The sequence below is a fragment of the Pholis gunnellus genome (genome assembly GCF_910591455.1).
Source record: "Pholis gunnellus genome assembly, chromosome: 19".
NCBI lineage: Eukaryota > Metazoa > Chordata > Actinopteri > Perciformes > Pholidae > Pholis > Pholis gunnellus.
This window is the reverse complement of record NC_136546.1, coordinates 4,044,150-4,067,830: the sequence shown is the minus strand read 5'-3', so window position 1 is coordinate 4,067,830 and position 23,681 is coordinate 4,044,150. Positions and strand designations below refer to the sequence as shown.

The 23,681-nt window shown below is 46.1% G+C and overlaps 2 protein-coding genes across 2 annotated transcripts in view; one reads left to right on the top strand and one right to left on the bottom strand.

Annotated features, from left to right (window-relative positions):
* The window catches only part of enah (ENAH actin regulator), a 107,227-nt gene extending 89,566 nt beyond the window's left edge, over positions 1 to 17,661 (bottom strand). The window contains exon 1 of the mRNA XM_079180094.1: positions 17,530 to 17,661. Coding sequence (XP_079036220.1) covers positions 17,530 to 17,534 — 5 coding nt within the window. The 5' untranslated portion in view covers positions 17,535 to 17,661. The remainder of the gene's footprint in view (positions 1 to 17,529) is intronic.
* A 3,443-nt stretch (positions 17,662 to 21,104) lies between these two features.
* Positions 21,105 to 23,259, top strand: srp9 (signal recognition particle 9). Its single transcript, XM_079180194.1, has 3 exons — positions 21,105 to 21,320; positions 21,446 to 21,514; positions 22,410 to 23,259. Exons 1-3 carry the CDS (start codon positions 21,249 to 21,251, stop codon positions 22,527 to 22,529), a joined length of 261 nt encoding a protein of 86 aa, XP_079036320.1. The 5' UTR covers positions 21,105 to 21,248; the 3' UTR covers positions 22,530 to 23,259.
* Positions 23,260 to 23,681: the final 422 nt, after the last annotated feature.

The following is a 23,681-nucleotide window of genomic DNA, read 5'->3' as shown; positions in this document are numbered from 1 at the left end:
GAACCGTGAATTCCTTTAGAACGGATTCATGACCGTCAGTGATACGTGCAAGTAGGGATGAGTATCGTTAGGGTTCCTCTGCCAGCTCAGCCAGAGGAAGTCTCTAACGTGCAGGCTCTTATCTACAGTCCAACCGATGCGGGATCTTTGAGCCCAAAGTGACATCGATACCTGGAGGACACAAAACTCCACCGTTCGTATTTGTAGAAGCCCTTTCCGTTAATGTGTTTAGAATTATTATTACGAGCAGTTTTCGTAGGCCCCTCCGCACCTTTGGCCCCTGTATATTTGTAACCTTTGTCCTTCCCCGTCTGTACTGCAATGTCTTCATCACCCGCCGACATATGAACAGATAGCGATACATACACAGTGTACTGTTATCTACAGCCTGGCTCTACTCTCAACAGGACTCTAGTGTGCATGCTCTCTGGGCCCAAAACACCAAAGAGAGAGGGAGACGGATCTTTCACTTCTCTTGACTCTTATTCATGGCCAACACTTAACTGAGTCCTCACTCCGTTGGTCATTTTTTAACGTTTCTCACTCTTAACGAACCATCTTCGGCCGAGCGAACAGCTTGAAATGCACGTTTCCGGCCGACCGTTTCATATTGCGGTTCGGCTATGTGGCAAAACAAATGCAGAATCAGAAGCCTGGGAACAGCATTGAACCTTTTGGTTTTCATGGGGGGGGGGGGGGGGCTGGGCACAGGGGACTTGCTGTGTTTGAAGGGAGTGCATTGGTACGCTCTGGCTCAGAGCCTGGTCCATCCACAGTGAAGGAAACGGCAGAGCCAGTAGAACGACCGTGTTAATATTCAGACAGAGCTGCTCAGACATGCTCAAGCCTTTCTCTCTGTGTGTGTGTGTGTGTGTGTGTGTGTGTGTGTGTGTGTGTGTGTGTGTGTGTGTGTGTGTGTGTGTGTGTGTGTGTGTGTGTGTGCTCTCCTCTGCCAGTGACAGTGGTCCTGGATTCTCCAGTGGAGGTTTTGTAGCCATGAGAGCTGTTGCTTTGAGCCTCTTTTCAGTGTTGGACCAGCATACCGATAACGCTGTGGAAGTTCCAATAAGCGCACACACACACACACACACACACACACACACACACACACACACTCGTCATAACTGCTGTCAGAGCCCTAATAAACTGGCCGTGTTTGCGGTGCGAAACAATAGCAGCGACCCATCTGTTAGCGTGGGCGTGAGAAAGCCGGTGTGCACGGAGAAGAAGGAGCGATGAGGAGAGGAGAACAGGACGGAGGGACGACAGCAAAGAGACAACTGCATCGAAGGGGGGGGGGGGGGGGGACAGAAGTGAGAGACGGAGCAGCTGATGTATTTTACAAGCTGGTTCTCTTGTCAAAGATCTGCTAAAGAGCTGACAATGCATCCTGCTGTTGCTCAGCGTACACACACACACACACACACACATTTTAATGAGGACAAATAACACAAGCACAAAAAAAATAAAAAAATCAGCTTTCATCATGTGTGATAAAGTGGTTAAAAAGCTGCCTCAGCGCATAAGTGGACACACTTTCTGCCGATGTGAAGAGAGCGGAGTCAGTTTAGCTGAATTCAGACAGCAATTAAAGGAGACAGCTGAAGCTCCGTCTGTCTCAGAGTTGTTAAACATCACGACGGAGTAGAACCAAAGCTGATGTATTCAAAAGTTTGCATCAAATGTCCTTCGGGATTTGAAGGGAACGCAAACGGAAAATAGAAGAACTCCAGAAATTGATGAAGATGGAAAAAACACAGAGGACAAAAGGAGAGAGAGAGAACTGAGGGGCTTTTTCTCTTTATCTTGAGCTGATAAGACCAGACTTGGTTCACACTGCTCTGGGTCACACACACACACACACACACACACACACACACACACACACACACACACACACACACACACACACACACACACACACACACACACACACACACACACACACACACACACACACACAAACTCCCAGGCTGACTTTGACAACATTCACAAACTTGAGAGGATAAGAAAAGTCCCAACAGTGTGTTGATTCTTGCTGCAGCACTCAAATATATCCTCTATATAATTTCACTTCTAGAAAACAGAACAGCAGTCCTTAAAACAGCTGGGCATTGTAGTTTTTAGTAAACATTTTGTACTTTAGGAGGAAAATAGCTCATTTGCATGGGGACTAGTTTCCGCAGCGGAGTAACACGAGAAACGATTGGATGGATTAGTCGATCGACAGAATAGTTATCTTAAAGTTGTGGACTAAGTACACTTGTTTCCTGACATTTTGTCGACTGAACGCTGAATTGACATTCATATTGATAACCATAGGTGGTCACGATGTGAGATCAATAAATCAGACTCCAGCGTTCACCAGTCTCGAACCGCTTTGCTCAGCTAGAGATTGAATCTCTGGCTACGTTGCTAAAACTGTGTGGAAACAATAAGTTTAAAAAAACAACAACTGCCCAGCCCCTCCCATCGGGATGGCCACATGCAGAAGTCGTGTGCTTGTAAACACTGCGGCAGAAACACATGCACAGAACTGTTGTTGCTACAGCTGTTCTGCTAACATGCTAACAGACCAACAGTCCAAAAACCACAGCTATTTCATTAAATATCATATTTAAACAACGCTAAGCTACACTTCCACCACCTGAAGACGCATGCAAACAATCAGACGAAGAGCGGCACCATCACACTAGGTAAGTGTCTCAACTAACTTTAAAAGTATTGTTTTAGCACCGGTATTGGAAAAAACCCAAACGATACCCATCCCTAGTCTTAACGGGGAAAGTACGGATGGACTGACTGATTTGTACAGACTGCAGCGTGTGACCTCTCGACACTGAGCGGAGACAAGGACCCGGAGGAGGAAGAGGGGAAAGGACAGACAGCTGCTGTGGGAGAAGGGACAGATGGACAAACGCAGAGTCGGCCACCTGTCCCACCTCTTCGGCCACATTTACACCCAGAAAGTCCGCTTCTCTTCAACCCAGAACCGGAGTACAGAGCCTGGCTGAGCCTGTCTCACTGGCCTCAGACAGGTTCAGGTTCAGCTTCACACACACACACACACACACACACACACAGATATTCAGACAAAAAGGCAGCATGCCTCAACAGTTGGCAGTCTTTCCCACACAGAGAGGAAGCAGAGAGCATCTAGTCTGGACTGGATCATCAGACAGTCACCAACGAACACGCACACACACACACACACACACACACACACACACACACACACACACACACACACACACACACACACACACACGCTGGCAGGGCAGGGCAGGGTACTGGGCATTAGGTTGGCAGAGGTATTACAGCGTGCCTCATAAGCCTCTTCCAGTTTTTTACTACCAAAGACATCTGCTGCCTGAGGTGACACGTGTGGATACAGCACTTACGCTGATAAAACAGCACGGCCGACAGCAACGCTGGGAACGTGATCTGCACCAACGCGATACGGTCACAGCGGAGAAGCAGAAAAACTACAATAGACTTGAACCGTTGAGGCCATTCGGCTCCTTCAGCACAAATCACTGCCAATTAAAGTTGGGAACTATTTTTCTATTGCCCTCTGGTTAGGGTTTGATTTGTTATTGTTGTAACACAATATATAGCATGTTGACTTTGCTACTGTGCTTAATAATAAATGACATTTTAATATTGCACTTTTATGAAGTTGGGAGACTTGCGAGGGAATAAGATGAACGGTCTCAGCGAATTGGTTTGAATGACTTCTAAAATGATTGTTTTCTGAATGGAGTTCGGATCGATCGGTGCTAAGCTATGCTAACATTGTAGCTGCTCCACTAACACTCAAAATATCGCCATCTACGCAGAAATATGGCAGAGACGTTATCGTTTATACCATGGACTGTCTATGGTTGATACACAAACATACTATATATACCCACAGAGATCTCCTCTACTTCCCAAAATGCCATCCTATAGCATCTTTATTGTCACAGATTTTATGTTCCAAATCGCATACTTGTTTTTTTTTTCACTTTTAGCAGTTGCCCCGACAAAGTACGTAATGCCACATGCATGCATTCAATTAAGGAATACCACTTCGTCATAACAATGCACCTTGAACTTTGACCTCGTGCTGCATATATCCGAGGATTGTGGGTCGGCATAGCCAGAAAAGCATGCTGGCTTGCATACTGCAAAAAATGCGACCAGATGCAGCAGGACATCCTGGTATTTTTGGCATATTAAATTTGACCATGGTTCAGTGATTGAGCCTTCAATCAGAGGATCGGCGGTTCGATCCCCGGCTCCGCTAGTCCAAGTCGATGTGTCCTTGGGCCAGACAATTAACCCCAAATTGCTCCTGTAAGCTGTGCCTGCGGTGTGTGAATGGGTGTGAATGGGTGAACGATGACATGCAGTGTTAAAGCGCTTTGAGTGGTCGGAAGCCTAGAAGAGAACTATACAAGTACAGTCCATTTACTTACTATGTATTGAGACATACCAAATTGTGTGGTAGTACGGGGATTGGAAGGTAGAGTCAGACTCTCCATTATGAATTTGTGAGCTACTCTGGTGATGTCACAAACTGAAAAAAATCCAGTAGTGCCCCTTTAAAAAGTCCGGTGTCATTCAGGTTAAATGCTATTTCATTGTCAAGCACATCTTAACTAAATTGTATCGTCTTCACTAATTTCCGCGTGCTTGAAGTGCGCTCAGTGCAGCTGCAGGAGACCAAATTAGAGCGGGCTGGCTATTGGATTGTGAGAATATATAAAGAAATGGCTGGATGCTTCTGCTGAAGTGTCCACGAGCAATAAGACCCTCCCCAGCAGCTCGGATATCAGATAGCAGTGACGGTGGAAGTGAAAAAACATGTGGCTGAACCGCTGGTATTGAAAGGTCGAGTGTGTAGGATCTAGCTGAAACTTCTCCCGTGTGCCAAGCCCCCAACGTAATGAAAACACAATGATTCTTGTCTTCAGGGGATTATACACTAGAGAAAACATATCGTCACATTCCATCTATGCCACTAGGTCCCCCGTTAATGCCCCACACTGTGAGGTGAGGGCTGCACAGGGCTGTGGGCGTCTGACCGGGCTCGCCTCTCTAATCCCACCTGGCTGCCATTTGAACTCCTCCTTCATGCAATATAAACTGACAGCTCAAGCGACATGCGATCACTAATGTGTGAACGCTAATGCATCACATAGATCAAACGACAGCTCCTAGAGGCTTACTATCCAAGTCTCTAACGTCTCTCTGTCACACGAGTGAAACCAAATCATTTTGGGCCGTAACAACGGTTACAAAACAACAATAAAGCTGCACTCTGATGTCCAGTGGAGAAAGCAGAAATCTTGTGTAATGTGACTAACGTCCACTGTGGGGATTACTATCTGACCTCCTCCAGCCCACACACACACACACACACACACACACACACACACACACACACACACACACACAGGTAGAAAGAAGAACAATATTGTGCAGAAATGTACAGTTCTCCCCGAAACAGAAGCTACATATAGCAGTAACCATCCCCTGGTAAAAACAACAGCTAACACACACACACACACACACACACACACACAGCTGAGTTCTCGGGTGTCGACAGGTGATGAGCGGGATGCTTTCTGAGCAGCAGCTGTGTGACTGTGGGGCTGTCAGGGGGCCCCGTGGAGAAAGACCTCTGAAAGTTTAATAAGTGTCTTGTTGCTGCAGGAGGAGCTGAAGGCCTCTGAAGCCGGCTGGCTGTCGGTCCGTCCGTTACAGCCCGGCGTGGCTCTCTGTTCAGACCGAAGCCAGCTAACAGGTGGATGGAGGGATTTCACTCGGTGCGAGCGTGTCAGTAACGCACGATTTGACCCTTTTATTAGACAAATATTCAATCAGACCAATCAGTCCGCAGATTACTTGATCAATCACGGATGCTTACAATGATAACTATTGACTGTTGAATCATACTAATTCATCAGAATATTGTCCACAATATAAAACATGCCTTTAAGCACAGACACTGGGGCTGTGAGGGTTCAAGTGTCTGTGTTGAACCACTCCGGTACGGGGGCCAGAGTTTGGCCCGCAAACCTTTAGCAACATTTGCTGAGGTTAAAACAACGAGCCGATTGACGCGAGTCAGTCACACCGAGGCGAGAGCGGACGAGCGGGTTCACCGTCAGCTACAACAGCAAAGAGTTGCGTCACTTTTGCTCCCCCACCCGACATCCACGAACATCACCCAGGTGGGCTGGTCACCGGGACGAGGACGCGGGAGCAGTGTGTCTGCCTTTAACACATACTACTGTCTGTTTAAAATACATGAAAAAGAAACTGATCCTCACACATTTGTTACACTTAAACCAGGGGAATGAACCGAACAATGACCTCCGTGTACCGTCACACCCCCAGCCGATAGCGAGAACACTTTGAGATGGTTCAGGAGCTGGTAGTCTGAGCAGAGAGGGGCCGGACAGGACCACCTCATCAGATCACACACACACACATGACGCTAAGCACTTGGAGCTGACGCAGTCGGTGCAAATAGAACTCGCTGATGGTGTTTACTGTGTCGAAGGTCATGCAGCACTCAAACAGCCCCGGTGGATGACAGATCGGTTATTTCTGTCGAGCAGTTGAAAAATCAAAGAGATGGTAAACAACGATTGAGGCTAACCACGTGGGAAAGGTTGACGAGATAAAAGAAGGTGGTACCAAGCTGCAGGACAGCATTCCAGCCTGTGTGTGTGTGTGTGTGTGTGTGTGTGTGTGTGTGTGTGTGTGTGTGTGTGTGTGTGTGTGTGTGCGCGAGTGTGTGTGTGTCTGTGCATTAACATTTTTCCCTTCCCCAGCTAATAATCAGCATAGAGGAAGGATCTATGATTTGAAATGCTGCATCACAAACCTAAATCGGTAAAAGAATGTGTTGAAGATGGAGGTGAACACAGAGCTGCTGGGTGCACACGCTGAGGCCTTATCCAGCCAGAATGAATTATTCAGCACACACACACACACACACACACACACACACACACACACACACACAGCTGTTCTCACGCTGCAACAGGGACCTGGAGCGCAATAAGGAGTAATTAGAAAACCTCCCTTTTACACCTTTTGCTCTTCTATTATCAGCATTTTCTCCTCACAAACACGTCTGTTTTGCCTTCTGAGATGTAATGAGCAAACGTAGGGAGATATTAGAGCCATACAAGCTAGAACTGCACATCAACTCTTTTCATCGTTTGAAAAGTTAAAAAGCAGTTTGTGTTTGGTGCCAGAGAGCGGAGCGAAGGATAGGCCGCCCCCCCCCCCCCCGGCACGGCTGACCGCGGGGAGTTCATGTGTCGGATGATTCTCCCTGCCAGCGCACAGCCATTGTCCAGGGGAACAAAGCTGGAGAGGTTTGTCCGGGGTCGCGTCATTATGGAGGCCGAATGAGGCTGCGACGTGGATGACCTGTTTCACAGCTCGCTCTTCACACCCCTCCCTCCCTCTCTCCCTCCCTCTCTCCCTCCCCCGCCTGTCTTTTGCCTCCCATTCCTTCCTCCTGGAGCTGCGACTCTTATTTCTCCTCTCTGCTCATTCAGCATAGCGAGGCTACAAGTGGCTGGACAAAGGGGGGCAATTTGGCGGCGATGTGTTGCCGGGACAACCTCTTCTGATGACGGAACTATTTAAAAGGAGGAGGGGGGGTTGTCATGGAACTAAGCAGGCCCATCTGTGTCTGTGTGTGTGTTTTCTTACATGGCCTGAACTTTGTGACAATAACACCCCGTCATTTTAAAGGGAAATAGTATTTTAGCCAACAAAGACTACAGTGGCTGCTGTTCGCCCTGTGGGCAGCGGGGGGTTAATGGAGCTCCTAAGTTGCTGCAGTACCCGTTAAACAAACACCCCAGCTGGGATCACTACGGCATTATTACTTTCATTTTACAGTTTGAAGTTATTATATAATGACTCCGACATTCAGCAGTCACCCCGTTTTGTTCGGCGTTGGTGGGTGGGCTAACGTTAAGCTAGCTGTTGATGGTCTCATTTTCATGTTCAGATCACAGACTGCATACAAAGATGGACGCCGCGTCTCCACTTCCTCCCACAATATCCCGGGTACGAGGGCTGCAGCATCGACGTCCCGCCCATACAATCAGCCGAGCCAATCGCAGGCCGAGCGCGGCCACAGCTTGTTAGCGCAAACCACCTAGCTGCTGGACTATAGCGGTTTGGCTAGAAGGACACAACGACTAGCCATAATATCTCACAATATAAATACATTCAGGATCAAACGGACGCATGTTCTACAGGGCTGCACAAGAGGAGAATTATTTCTGTGCTTTGATCCGGACCCTCTTACCTGTAAATGATTAGCTACTGTATAGAAGGGAGTTGGAGGAGGAAGGTTGTCGGTTCGTGGCGTGGTGTTTAGGTGGAAAGGAAATGACTTCTTAAATCCCGTCAACAAGGTGCAGACAGATCTGCGCCTGTTGATCGTGCTGGTATCTCGTGAATCTGCCTTTAGGGAATAGGATTGTGTGTGTTTTGCATCTGCGCAGTGACCCGATGGAGGAGTGAAGGAGCAACAGTTCATCCCTTCAGCTCTGTTCAGTGTGTTCCTCACAGTCTCTGGACAGCCACGCTACAGAGGGGGAAATGTGCAAAGAGGGAAATTGATTTTGAGCCGCTCAGCTGCTTGGTGCCTCAGCCACGTCCTCGGCTCCTTTGCAGCATCGCTTCAACTGGAAGGATGTGCAGTGTCGGCCCCCTACACCTGAGGGTTTCACTGAGTCCTGAACAATCGATGGATCGATCAGTCAAACTGTGCTGCTAAGGGCTGTGTGTTGCCGCAATGCATTGAAACAGGCAGAGGCCTATATTACCAGTGTGTGAGTATCAAGTAACGTTTACAGAACACTTTTTAAAAATCACACCCCAGCCAGACTCCAGGAAGAAGAAGTGGATGAGGGGCTGCTTCATAAAACTAAATTTATTGATTTAACCGTGCAATAACCTCAGGAAGGCTACATAACAACGACATAAGGATGCCGTTTGAAGATGAAAGAATACATTTATTAATCAGAGCTCTCACATAAGAACATAGTTTTAGCACTTTACAGTGAGAAACCTGCAGAAAATTGCATCGCGGCGGTCAGTGGGTGAGGGTGACGATGCCCAATGTCGTTTGGCGGGTTAAAAGTACAACTTTTGAGGAAAACTCACAGAAAGGATTCAGGCTTTTATTTTGTAAAAATGTTATATCTCTACACTGGCTCACTGGGGCAGAGCCTCCATTCATTTTACCAGAAACACCTGAAAATAACAAGAACAGATCAAATCATAGTTTCCCAGAGACCGGGGGGGACGTCTTCACAAGTGTTACTTTGTTAAATGTCAAGAATGATTTTTCACACTCATCGGAGTTATCAAACCCGCCTCGAAGCGTTTTGTTGTGTAGTGTCGTATCGGTTTTCTCCCTTCACTCATTCTACATTTACACTCAATGAAGGAGCTCAGAAGAGGTGATGTGCTTCCCCTCCTCTGCCGTCGGTCCCTGTCCTTCCTCACAGCGTGCTGACCGACATGAGCTGAAATCTCAGAACAGGATAAGCGTGCGTGTGTGTGTGTGTGTGTCTGTGGGGGGGCTGTCGCGGCTCATCGTGCTAGCCTGGCCTCCTGCTGGCAAATCACACAGCTGAGCGCACCGTGGGCACGCAGCTGGTCGGAGCGGCGCTTCATGCCCACGGGGGGGGGGGGGGGTACCGTCGACTGGCATCGCCCCCGAACCAAAGTGGCAGGACCTCACGCACACACTCACACACACACACACACACAGCTGGAAGTTGTACATGGTACATGGAGCTGGGGAGGCTTTAAGAAACAATCTCACAGAAGACAATAACAAATATACACAGAGCTCTCAAAACACAGTGGCTGTTTGGTCAAAAACCGGAGATTAAGAAACGCTGCAAATTGAATCCGAGGTTGTCAAGATTGTGATGAATACATTTCTTCTGGGCTTCCTTCATCGGGTGGCTGGGCTCAGCCTTAGAGGTAGGGGGAGGAGCTCAGAGTAGAGCTGCTCCCTGACATGGAATGGGGTCGGCTGAGAAAGTTCAGGCATCTGATCCCTCGCTTTGGAGGTTTTCTGGGCACGTTCAACTGGTAGGAGGCCCCGGTGTAGACCCAAAGAAATGCTGGAGACTATATATATCTCGTTTGGCCTCAGGGTTCCCCGGGGAAGAGCTGGAAAGCTTTGCTGGACGTCTGGAACACCCCAGAGGAAGAGTACGGGTGGATTTATAAACATTTTTGAATAAAAATGAATCAAGAATCATGTTTGACTTTTTGTAGACTCGGCACAGGGCTCATCGGTGGCAGATGTTTGTGAACCAAACTGTGGCTTCGCACCAGTCGGTAAGTGATGTCAGTGGCAGGGCGGTGAGGAGAACGCCTGGCAGGTTGAACACACAACCCTCCTGTCCGCCACTCACACGCTGACGGAAGTATCTAGAGCTCAGCAAACACCCAACACTATCAGCACTCGTAGTCTGGGACATTTACAAGTACGCACTAACAGCGCTCAGATGAACACTTCACTGTGCTACAGAGGCAGTGAAAAAGGACCTATTTTGGTCGGTTGTTGAGACAGTCACAGTTTCATACTGCCAGCCTGCTGGGATTGTATTATTGGTAATCATGGAACTACAGAACTACTACTTGCGAGATGAAAACATAAAACAAGTGCGGGGGGTGTAAACTTGTGCTAATCCGGGATCACACCGTCCCTTTCTGCTGTTGGATGGAAGTGACCCGAGAGCAGGAGAGAGTTGGCCTCCCTCAGGTCAGTTCACCCCCCCCCCCCCCCCCCCCCCCCCCCCCCCCGCTGATGAAGGTGTCACATATTTTCTGGACAGGCTCAGGGCACAAATACCCTCAACATGCCGCTAAACGACAGTAACGATGAGCAGATGGGAATTTTTGTGTGTAGACTTTTTTTTTTTTGGTGTGTTTCATTCCGTTCATACTTTAACTGTCCAATTAGCGCATTAATATGAATGCAAGCTCTGCGCCGCGCTGACAGGTCTGTTTACAGCTTTTGATGGGGGAATTCTTCAAGCATGCGCTGGATCAACATTGGTGCCAACACTGACCTTCGGGGGCAGCGGCCGTGACATGAACGATCCACATTCAATATGTTTGTTGAGGTCATTATAAAGTGTTTTCTCTGTCAACCACAGCTGGTTATGCTTATCTCCCGACTCCAAAATCTCCCGATTGCCAATTCGATATGTATTGCCATTTTTAAGTGTTGCAATTCAACATTTGGATTTATTGCACATTTTTTGGACACGAGATCATGAGAAAAGTTGAATCATACACTTCTACAGACCTTTGCTTTAGGAAATCTCTCGAATCGACACAGTAGACAGTGTGTGTATGTAGGCGGAGATGAAGTCAACTCTGTCGGTCAGTGTCAGGATTTAAAAAATGTTCTCCAGCGAATTGTAGAATACAGACATTCCCTTCACACAAATGTATTTTGTATGTACCAGATTGTGTTTATTAACACCTTATTGTACCGTTCCACTAGCCCCACCATGTCTGTCTCTAGCTCTCCCCGTCAGCTCGATCTGGATCATCTGAATGCATTTACCATGAATGTCAGTATTTGGCTGCAGTACGGTTGTAGTGACCACAGACCACTTTCACCACTGTTACTTACGTTACTGCAATAGCACTACCTATCCATGACAGAGTTTACTTTAAGCCTCGTCTAGCTCTGCTTTTCCTGTTTCCATACTTCACTGTATGTTCAGTATGTGTAGTTTTACACACAATTTAAATTTGAATTATATCGCATGAGACTTTAAAAAAAAGTCAATAAAAAAACATTACATACAACTTACATTTGGGAAAAAAAGAGTATTCAAATTAAATCTGTACTTGGTATCAGAATTGTTACCGGGAGCCGTGAAGTCAGATCGGTGCAGTCGTACTTATAACGTCGACGAGGTAAAGACGAGGTGGCGTCATGCTCTCTGTGTGGCCTGCTGCAGTACAGACAGTGTGGGTGCATTAGCTGCCAGCGGCCCCCAAACAAAGGGACAATTAAACCCCAAATTACACACCATGAGGTCGGCAACTCACCATGCGGCAGAAAGAGTAGAGGACAGTTACTCAACCTGGTCTGTAATATCCTCCTGAGTGTCTATATAGTGACCAGTGTTCCACACACACACACACACACACACACACACGATGGGTGGTGGTGGTGGCCTAGAGATTAGAGAAGTGAGCCTGTGACAGGGGTTTTTTGCTGGTTTAATCACCGGGTCAACTGGGACACTCGAGTATGATTAAAATTCGCTCCCTCCGTAGCTACTGTTGGGACGCCCTTGAGCAAGGCACTTAACCTTCAGCTGCACTTTATGGCGCGTGACTTCAGCTGGTCTTTACCATCTAATGACGGAGAAATACAAACTCAAATCTGGCCATATTGTAGCCGCAGTGACGACTGCTGCTCGTGGCTACACTCGGAGCTCAAAGTCTCGTCTTTCACTCGAGTGAATCAGCAAAAATCCGGAGACTTGCGGTTACTTTCCTCCTTGGGGTGACTTTACCTCCGCAAACAGCCAGTCAGCAGGCGGCCGAAACCCGAGACGTGAGGAACGGATGGAAATAATAATGCAAAAAGAGCTGGCCGGGAGTAAGAAGCCCGTAAAGCGGCCCTTTTTTGGAGCAGATTTGGGGGGGAGCGAGATTAGGCGAGATTGGCGGCGAGAGGCTGCACAGGGAGGAGAGAGGGAGCGAGGGAGATAAGGAGAGCGAGGAGCAGATGGTGGCGGGGAGCCAGACGCGATCAGAATCTTCCCGAAAACTTCAAAAAGGGGGAAACTGGTGGAGCACAATAACGTCCTTCTCCCGTCCTAATTCGCTCGCACGCTCAACGTTTTCTAGCTCAATCCACCTTGAGATGCCTTCAGGAGAGCAGAACAGGGAGAGTAAGGGAGCGATGGCGAGGGTTTACACCGTCTTTAATGATTTCTTTCTAACATTTCATATGAATTATTCAAGATTATAGTCAATAAATGGAATCAAAATACTGAAATTTTATTTTTAGAGCACTTTTCAAAGCTCAAAGTGAAAAAGGTAATAAAAGGACAGTAGATTCCCAATATTTTGATTTATTTTAATAATAAAAATAAGATTGTGTGAGTGTGTGTGTGTGTATACACATGGCTGCAACCCCCGATGTGTAGTGAAAGAGCATTGTATTACATTGGACAGATTAATCGATTGTCAAAATATTGGTTCGTTGCAGCTGTAATGTACGTAATAGTCCATTCAAAACGTTTTGAACCAAAATAGTTTGTGAATGTCGGTGGAAAGTTCCATGACGTATCGTAGAATGATGCAATACTAGCCGACTGTTATACACAAGTGTATATGGAAGTAGCCATGTTGAACATTCAGTGGTAAAAGTTAAATAAATTGAGCTCGGCTGGTACATCAGCATATTATAAAAATGCAAAAAGAAAAAGTAATTCACTTATCTTTTTGTTAATTTGTTTGTGTTTATAACTCTGAATAATGGCGGCCCTCCCTACATGCACTTTTTGTCTTCATCAAACGACGCGTCATGTATCCACGTCTCTGGACAGCTTGGGAACAGTTTCCTGTGTCGACTCCACTGAGCTTATGATCAGTCTGTGTGACACGAGAGGAGAAGCAGACTGCAGGGTTCCAGTCCCATTGATTCAGCTCCACAATAACACAATAGGACAAAGCAAGTACTGTTATTGAGTGACTCTTCAACAAAGACCATTGAGATTGACTGAGAAGTATGTCTGTGCGCTGGTGATGAAGTCATACTTCGTCTGATGATACAGCAACATGAGCTATTAGTTTGTGAAGTAAAGAGGAGCGATACCGTGACTCAGCTCCCCGCTGACTCTTTCTTTGCATCTCATTCTCTGTCTAGACTCAATAAAACTCAGCGACCGTACCTCCAGTCTTTCAAATCAATGTACGCGTCAAATGTATTCCCATTTGAAGTTAGCCTCTGGCTGGCCTCATTAACCCCTTAATGTAGATGGGATGACATAACTGGCCGCGGTCTATTTTTAACCTCTAAGTGACCACACAGTGCAGCAGTTCTGCAAAACAAAGAGTTCCCTCAGCTCCCGTCAGTCATCTTTGGCGTGAACCTGCAGCGGCCGGCAGAAACCAGGCCTTTCGGCGGTTGTCAGGGCTCGTTACCGTGACGCTTCACAGCCCCCCCCGGTGATGCCGTTTATCAAACGGGGCCCAGAGATAAGCAGACATCAGCGCTACGTGCCGCCTGACACGGCGCAGGGAAACGAACTGGCCGCTACGTTGTCGTCCTGGCGGTTCAGGAATGTGCTCGTAGTGTCCTTGACCTGAACATTTCTCTTCTAACTGAACAAAAACACGTGGACTTATTTTGACCACCCAACTATATCTTTGAATAAAAATAACACAGATATCTGTACTTATAGCAGCTTTCAAAAAGGCATTCAGAATCTACATCAGTCGGTAAAAGAAATAAAGTTAATGATGTGTGACTGCACACTGACGATCTAAACTAATACGACAGTGGTGGAAGTCCTCCTGCTGGAGGGAGCATTTCTACTACTCTTATACTCTCATTATGAAAATAAGGAACATTTCAAAACACTTGTGTATTACACTGTATGAACAATTTCCCACAAGGCAGCGGGTCACAACAGGCTATAAAACTAAAAGAGCATCCCCCATGCTCTGAAAACCAGAATAGAACATGTGCATTAGGAGAGTTTCAATTAGTTCCACCTTGGCTAAATGCCAATGTGAGGGACTATTACTTCTCTAATTGTTTTATCCGGTTCAGCTTTCCCGTTTAACTGCTGTTGAAGTATAGATTGGTTGGTTATTTTCCTCATCCTCGTGATCGGCACATCTGGGTAATGCATGCTGGATGTGCTTCCACTCGTGCCCCATGCGGTGGAGTAACGCCTGCAACACACCGTCCTCGTCCTCATGCACAACTCTCTGTTGCTGACCGGAAACCTGCAGGCGGGTCCTCCAAGCACCACTTTCCAGTTATTGGACAGTTATACAGCTTATTTAAAAGAGCTTGGACGCATGAACTCATGACACAAAGTCAGCTGATCAAATCTTGAAATTGGGTAATAACGCTGAACTAATATTTAAGAAGTGGAACCGTCACTGTGACGTCACCCATTGGCTGGTGGACTGTGGTTTTGAAACCTCAAGTTTGGTATTTTAGCAGTCACCATCTTGGGTTTTTTTGGAACTAGAAGTAAGTGAGTAAGTATAACACTGATTAAGACATTTTTGGGAACCAAAATGTTACAATTATGAATTGAAAAGCAGACGGTGAAAGGGTTGACGTTCTAAGACAAAAACACAGACAACTCCCAGAGCGGACAACACCTTGGAAGCTACCCGTCAATCTAAAGCATCCCCTGCTTTATGGTCTATTTGACTCTAAATGGACCATCATTTACTAAATGAACATCATGCTGTATTGAAGAAGACTTGAAACTAGAGATTGAGACCATAAACTCATGTTTACAATGTTTACTGAGGTAATAAATCAAAAGAGAAGTAGAGTCATTTTCTCATAGACTTCTATACAACCAGAGGAGTCGCCCCCTGGTGGACATTAGAGAGAATGCAACTTTTAAGGCACTTCCGCATTGGCTTCACTTTTCAGACCTCAGAGGTTGCTGCATCGGCTGAGCTCCAGCACTGAACAGCCGGTGGACCAATAACTTAGGGTGGCCACTGTGGCCACAACCTCATGAGACACTAACACACAGCCACAAGTGTCCTGCATGAGTCAGCTCTGAGCAGCTGGGGCCGCCACTCACACACTCACACACTCACACACACCTGTTGCACACACCGATACCTCTCCACTGGTCCCTCATGTCTCCCATTGAATGACGGCGGGGACAACTTGTGTTTAAAAGCTACGGCACAGTCTTGTCAACAACCAGTGATCGCGTCTTTAGTCCTGTCTGCTGCCGTCAGTGGTGAGCCGATGTCCAATACTGGACCCAGTTCAAGAAGAAATAATAGAGAAAGAATGAGGAATAGGGGGGAGAAAATGAGAGAGATGAAAAGTTTGTGGTTTCCGTTCTCTTTGAAACAACCAAAGCTGTTGTTAACCAGCAGTTTGGCCAACAGAGAGATTCCAACAGCTGGATTCAATTAGGGGCTTTCTGAAAGGGGGGCCGGCACCATCCACACTACATGTCTCACTTCTTAATACACACACACAAAACGTTTGTTCGGAGATGTGTGTGTGTGTTGGGGGGGACGAGGTCCAACACATCCATAGAAGCTGATTTGGACATTTGAACTTTCTCCCCCGCACACAGAGGGGGAAGTATCCTGACAAAAGCTGCTGCGCCGTGTAGGACATGTCGAGCGGAATCAAGCAAATCAAAACAACACCTCATCAGCAACCTCGGGCTGATTTTATTTTTTAGGACACATTCCTGAAGGGGGGGGGGGGGGGGTTCGACACAAAACTAACACAAACAGCTTTCACCAGGTCATCTCTGATACACAAGGACGTTTCTAGACCTTGACACCAAGGTGGGAACATAAACAGAGTGGTACTCCAACGGCCTTTTTTAGTCCAATGTGCAACAGTAACGTTACAGGAGATTTAGAATAACCCCCCAAAAAGGAAACGTATCATGCAACTGACTCCAAAGAGCATACAAAAAGCTAAATGAAGTCAATATGTACAATCTTCAATATAAGTCATTACCAGTTTGCTTCTGCCTTTAAGTACACTCAGCTTTGGGTCATGGTCACCCTTCAAAAGGACCCTACATCACCAGCATCATGCCCACCAGGTAAACACAATGTCTCCATCCGTGTCACACAACAGCCTTTAAAGGGCAGCATGCGCGTGGGTGTCAAGAGGGTGCACCTCCGTCGCCGGGAGTTTTAAAGAGGTGTGTATACCTCTGTCAGGAAGTGTCTGTGAGCGTGTTCTTCTCATTAACATTTAAGCACGGGTCTACTGTATGTTTAGAGGGGCTGGCCCCCCCCCCCCCCCAACTGACAAAAGCGCACGAGCCGCTTTGAGGACCGAGAAGCACCGACAAAACACAGAGCCTGTGCGCGTGTTTGCATGTGTGTGACACTCATAATGTGGCATCAAATACATGCTTCCCCATCACCAGCGCTGAGAGATTAATCCCTCTCGTATGCAGTGTGGGAGTATAGCGGCAGGAACGAGCGAGCGCCATTCCCAAACCCGTGCACGTCCACGAATGCAGCACACATTTTGGAGCGCCGTTGAGCGAGCCCCTACGGTGCGATACAAAGTGGACGATATTCAGCCTCCAATGAGGAGAAACACGCTGCGTGCCGCTCCGGTATGCGACATGTCAAGCAACATGTTAGGCTAACATCTCGGTTGTATTTTCCCTCGCGCTCCCCCCCGACTTTCATCTCGTTATCTCCTCTGATATTATTTCACATTTAAGACCATTTGGGGAAGCTTCTTACCTCATGACGAAAGTGTCGGCGCGCCAAATATATCACAAAGTTCCTCAGGTATCAACGTCGGGTGACTTGTAGTTTCTTTTCTCCCCAAAAGTTCACCGCTCGGTTCAAGGCTTACGGGCGACCAGATGAAAGGGGTGCCGACGGAGTGACAAGCGGCTTCACAGTGTGCAGGCTATCCGGTAAAAAAAGAAAGAAAAAAAGTACACACAAAAAGAAAAGGTACAAAATAAAATTGGGATTTAAAAAAAAAAAAGAACAAACAGTCGAGTCCTACATGGTCCAGAGCGCCGCGGCTCCGCTGGTGGTGAAGAGTCGCTGGGAGGAAAGTGGAGAATCGCAGCGTTTCTCGCCGTTTTCTGGCGCACTCGGGGTCGGCTGTGATGCGGCGCTGTGCGGCTCGGGTGCCGGTCTGCTGCCGCTGCCTGCTGGCTGCAACATGTTCTGCGTTCAGGGCCGCACTGAAACCTCCTACTTTGAAGTACCACAGTCACACAGCCGGGAAAAAACGTGTTCTAATCTATAAACGTTAAAGATATTTCTTTAATCATAGGAGGCACATTTTAAAGCTTATGTAGCCAGTGGGATGTTTCATAGTACAACAATATAGTCTCTGAATTCTGATTGTATACTCGTAGCAAAGTGAACTAAATTGCTGAATGGTGAATTATTCAGACAGCGTGCAGCTTTGATACATGTTGGAGTCATTTATTAAACAGAGACAGTTAATACAGCCTCTGCTGCGCGTCACCTAAAATACTCATCTAAATGTTGGGTTATATAAAAACTCCTTTGTGGGGCTTTCGTGTGCGCTGTATTTATGAGTCTTTGCTTTCCCACAGTACTTGAAGGCAGCAATTGACGCAACTTGTGGGACGTAGCACGTAGGTTGCCCCTGACAACTGAGTTGGCTCTCTTGCTGTCTGCCTGAGATGTTGAGATGGGACCAAAGAGCAACAACATATTACTAAATATGCTGTTTGAAATAAATAAATACAGTACTCCTAGAATACATTTCAACTGTAAATAGTATTATTATTGTTAGTAGTAGTATTACTATTGTTATTATAATAATGTCATTAATTGCATGTACAGTCACTATAAACTCTCTTGCAGTACAATCCACAGGTCAAAGTAGAAATACTGAAACGTTGATGAAGAATAACACCATATCACTATTGTGTTGTGATATGGTGGCTTTTGACAACTTTTGGATTTTGTAAATTCAATGCAAATGCAAAAGGCAAACAATAAACTTCTATTTTATTTATTTTTAAGTAAAGATCTTTTCCAAACAAGCAACAACAACAATGTGCAGCCCAGACCAGGAGCTGGTGTCAGACCCACAGACCTGATGACCTGATGGCACCCGCTGTGTTATTTACTGGTGTGTGTGTGTGTGTGTGTGTGTGTGTGTGTGTGTGTGTGTGTGTGTGTGTGTGTGTGTGTGTGTGTGTGTGTGTGTGTGTGTGTGTGTGTGTGTGTGTGTGTGTGTGTGTGTGTGTGTGTGTGTTTACGTGTGAGTGGGTGGAGCTGGAGGTTGTGCCCGTTGCGGATCAAATGTGGAACTCTTCAGGATTTAATCGTGTAGTCGCCATCCTGACGTCCCCGCAGTCAGTAACCGGCCGTGAGATTCACTGTGTGTGCTTCTGTGTGCTTCTGCTGCGTGCATATGTCACGTGTCCATCGTGTAACATTACACATCATTGAGCTATGACAGCACATCAGCTAATGAAGCCGGTACTATTAGCCACTCACACACAGCTCTGGAGATGAGTACAATGCAACAAATAAAAATAAAAGGCAGAATGATTAGGAGAACGACACAAGGTCCTCTCTGGCCTAGTTGAGTCCTGAAGGAAGCATTAGCGTTGTTAGCCCCGCTGTTTGAATTGATGCCTCGGACCTCGTATATCTGACTTGTAGACTGAGGAACACAGTAACAATAAAGACAATCCACAATAATAAAATAAACCCAAATACAACACAACTAAGCCCCCTATAAGCTGCTCTGGACATGCACTGCTGTCATAGTCTTCTGAAATTTTAAAAGAGGATTATGATCTTAAAAAAAAAAGAAAAAAAGAAAGGTGGAGGCCAAGCTCATATTTGAGCTCTTCTGCCTTTATGTAACGCCACTGCACTTTGGAACAAGGGTTCACCTCTGTGGAAAGGGCAGATCTGACCAAAAGAACACCAGCACCTTTTAGGTTGCAATTCTAGCTGTCTAGTCAATTGAATTAACATGCATTCTGAAGTCATATGGGAGTGCTTTGAAGGCGCGGACTCCTTCGTGTTCATGTTTGTGATCGTGGAATCTGAAGTGGATGCAGAAAGTCATGAGGCGCTGGAGGTGACCGGGCTGCAACTGACTCAGCTGGTGATGAATGAGCCGTCAGCTGCGACCCGCCCACTCCTCAGCTCTGTTATTGTGATCCTCTAACACGCCGAAACCTCGTTAGATCTCTCCGCGATACGCTCACTGTGAAATCATCAGGAAGAGAAACGATGTTTTCATAAAACCTTCTAGTTCAGTCTTCCGAGTTCATCCAATATCGTTCAATTAAAAATAAAATACCTCAACTTTGTCCGCCATCTAATGTACAACCTGTGGTATTACACAACCAGAGCGCTTCTTCTCAAAGCAGCGGTACGAGGTACATGTACCTGATTACTGTACCTGTGAGCAGTTTTGTGGTACTTGTGCTTTGTTTGTGCACTTTGAGATACTTTGTACAGCCTACTCTCATATTTTTCTGAAGGGTGTTTCACTTGTTACTCCATTAAATCTATTTGACAGCTAGTTATGTTGCAGATTAAGATCTTATTTATCATTTGTAAATCACATTAAGCCACATTTCCACCACGTGCAGCAATGCTACTTACATGCCAATGCAGCAAGGCTGGACTGATTGTATTGTAATTTAATACAGTGCTTTTGCTACTTTAGAATTATCTCAATATTTCCGCCATGACTGAGCACCACACACCCAGCTCTGGCTCTAAATAAAGGGGTTGAGACAAGAATAAATGAAGGTTTGGAAATCTTTAATCTCAAAATAATTAATAATTAATCAATCTGTCATATTCCGAGCCTTGTGGACTATTCGTAGGGAGTTGGGAAATGCATCAGCTTTAAGGGCAACCGCTAGAGGGCGACAAGTTAACCTTGCCACACAATTCAGTACAGGATTATTTCCGGGATCATGTCAAAACAAAGGCCGGGGGGCGTCGGGACCATGGCTGTAAGCAAGAGGCATTAGTTGCTATGCAGCTAGCTTTAACGCGAACTTGTTGATTCAACAGTTGATTGTATACTGAGAGCATCAGCTTTTTTACATATAACAACATGGGGGTAAGGGTAAGATGAAGCCGATGAATGGGAACTTCAGATCATTTTTGTCATTTGTTATAATACATTTTGAACTTGGTTGGAGGGATTCAAAATACAATCAAATATGATTTAGTGGAATCAGACTTTTTTTGTATTCACTATATAATATTACTCAATAATACCACAAACTTCAGAAGTTATTCTTGACGTGCCTTTGTTTTGAAACCGCAACCCGGAAGTGGTTTCGGCTTCATATTCCCTTCCTTCTGATTGGCTGCGTTCACGCTGGTGCTGATGTGGTGTTCTGAAGTTAGCAAGCCTGCTTCGACCGATTCTGACATATTCTTTAGTTTAATCGTAACTTTGGTTTGTTAAGAAAAACAAAAACATGCCTTACTTTCAGACTTGGGAGGAGTTCGCCCGTGCAGCAGAAAAACTGTATCTGACAGACCCCATGAAGGTGAGAACACTTTACCCCATGTGTGGGTTAGCATGCTAGCTGGTTAGCTCGCTAGCCGGATAGCTCGTTGGCGACGTGAATGCGCCAGCTGCTGGTCTTGATGTTTCAGTTGTTCTTGTTTCCAGGTCCGTGTGGTTCTGAAGTACAGACACTGCGACGGTAACCTCTGCATCAAAGTGACCGACAACGCCGTGGTAAGTGACGTGAGGGAATAATGTTGAGTACATTATACCGAGTTCTGCTGGAAATTATCCTGTTTACACGAGAGACTTACCAAACCTTCCCCTGCGTTCCGCACCTATTTTAATGTTTCACTTAGCAGCAACGTTAGAATGCTGGGAAAAACACAGCGTGAAAGCTGAGGTGTCTACTGACGTGTAACGTGGAAACGTAAGCAGATGTCAACAACTGTGAGACTGTCACGTGGTACTTCCACATACTCTGCTGTAGTCTGGAGTGTTGTAATGATTGATGGAATCATCAACTACTTTGATCAGCATCACAAATCTCAACTCACAAACGCACAGCAAGTGAAGCAGCGTTCAGTAATTATATCCATATTCTTTGGGGGGTTTAGCCGTTCAAAAACATGACCTATGCATTCGATACACTGGTTTACGCTCCTGCTCACACCTGTGTTACGGGGCGGTCTAGCAGCAAGCTAACAGAACTACAAATTACATTTATGTAACCACAATAGCACAAGACCATATTTCCCCTTTTTTGTGATGTCATAAAATATGACGACAGACATTCAAAGGGTCTTTCAAAAACCTCAATAAAAGCTTTTGATTGTTCAAATCATCATTCATTGTCCCTGCTGCAGTGACTGCACAATAATCGGATGATTAAAGCAGCTTTATTTCAAACACTGACTTTAAAACAACTTGTTTAACACAAATGTTGCACATAAACTAGGCCATTCAGATTTGTTGACAAATCCCTAATGTCAGCAGACGATGGATAGTAGACATTTAGGCCTGCAGATGTAAACTTTGTCCTCTTCTGTAATGAAATGGACAGGCTGTGGCATCAGTAATAATAGTAACTTACCCGTGCCCTCATGCTGTCTTTTGTCCGTCCCTTCAGTGTTTACAGTACAAAACAGACCAGGCCCAAGACGTGAAGAAGATCGAGAAGCTCCACGGAAAACTGATGAGACTCATGGTGTCCAAGGAGACGCACAGCGGGTCCATGGAGACGGACTAAAACGCTCTCCAGACTCTGGCCCTGTAGAGCACACGGACTGAGTTCAGTGGACACACTGGTTGTTGAGAGCGCAGTACAACCTGAGTGCAACGTGGAGTCCGAGAGATGGGAATGTGGTGGGATTGATCTGGCTGCCTACACTGATCTAATACCGTCAGGGACGTGTCATATATATATATATACTGTATACATTTTATTCTCAGGATTCTTTATGAAGCGTTCTTTATAAAGGATCCAATCATCCTTCCTTTTACTTATCAGGTATTGTGATCTCATCCCTGATGGTATTACTGTAAAGTATGGTCAGTGTAGGCTGCTGGGACATTTTAGGAAATGAAGAGGAGAGAGGTCGGGTTAATGTGGGACAAAGTGTCCAAAAATTACAAATCCTCTGCTGCAGTGTAAGCAGCTTTGGCACCTTGATTTTATCTTTTTCAAAAATGTTTGACAGGAGCTTGTGTTTATTTTCAGTTTTAAAGAGGACAAAAAGGACGGGCAATGAAGACGTTGCATGTTTTTCTCTCTACTCACATCTATGTAGCTATGTCTGATTCAATTTCAGCACAGCGAGTGTTTTCTTTTTGTTTTTCTCATCATGGATTTGTGCCACATGTATGAAGCAGGACCTTCTGATTTCCTAACGACAGTGTGGAGGACCCCCACACGCACCTCCAAATGCCATTTTATCGTCTGAGAATCATACATTACGTGTTCAATAAATGTTTATTTACCCCAGTACAGCCAGTATCTCTCCTGTATTCATCTTGTGTTGGTGTTGTATACAATGCGATGTCTGCATGATTTCAATGGCCCCGTTCTCACTTCCTACCTCCTATTTGTGGCTCCTTTGCTAGGACCACACCCACCTTTGAACTTCATTTTGAGCTCAACTACACACCAGTAAAGCTTCGGGACTGCACCTTGCACGGTTGCAACGTTATCGCAGTGACAGAATGAGTCCCCAGGGCCCCGTTCCTCGTACGTGGCTGACTGAGTTAGCCGGATCATTTTCAGGATGAGATTACATAAATCAGGCTTTTCGGTTCCTCGAAGCAAGTTTGGCAAAATCACCATAGCAACACATCCATAAGCTTGAACCTGCTCCAGCGCAAGCTAACTTAAGTTAGCTGGATTAGCTTGCCACTCCCCTGG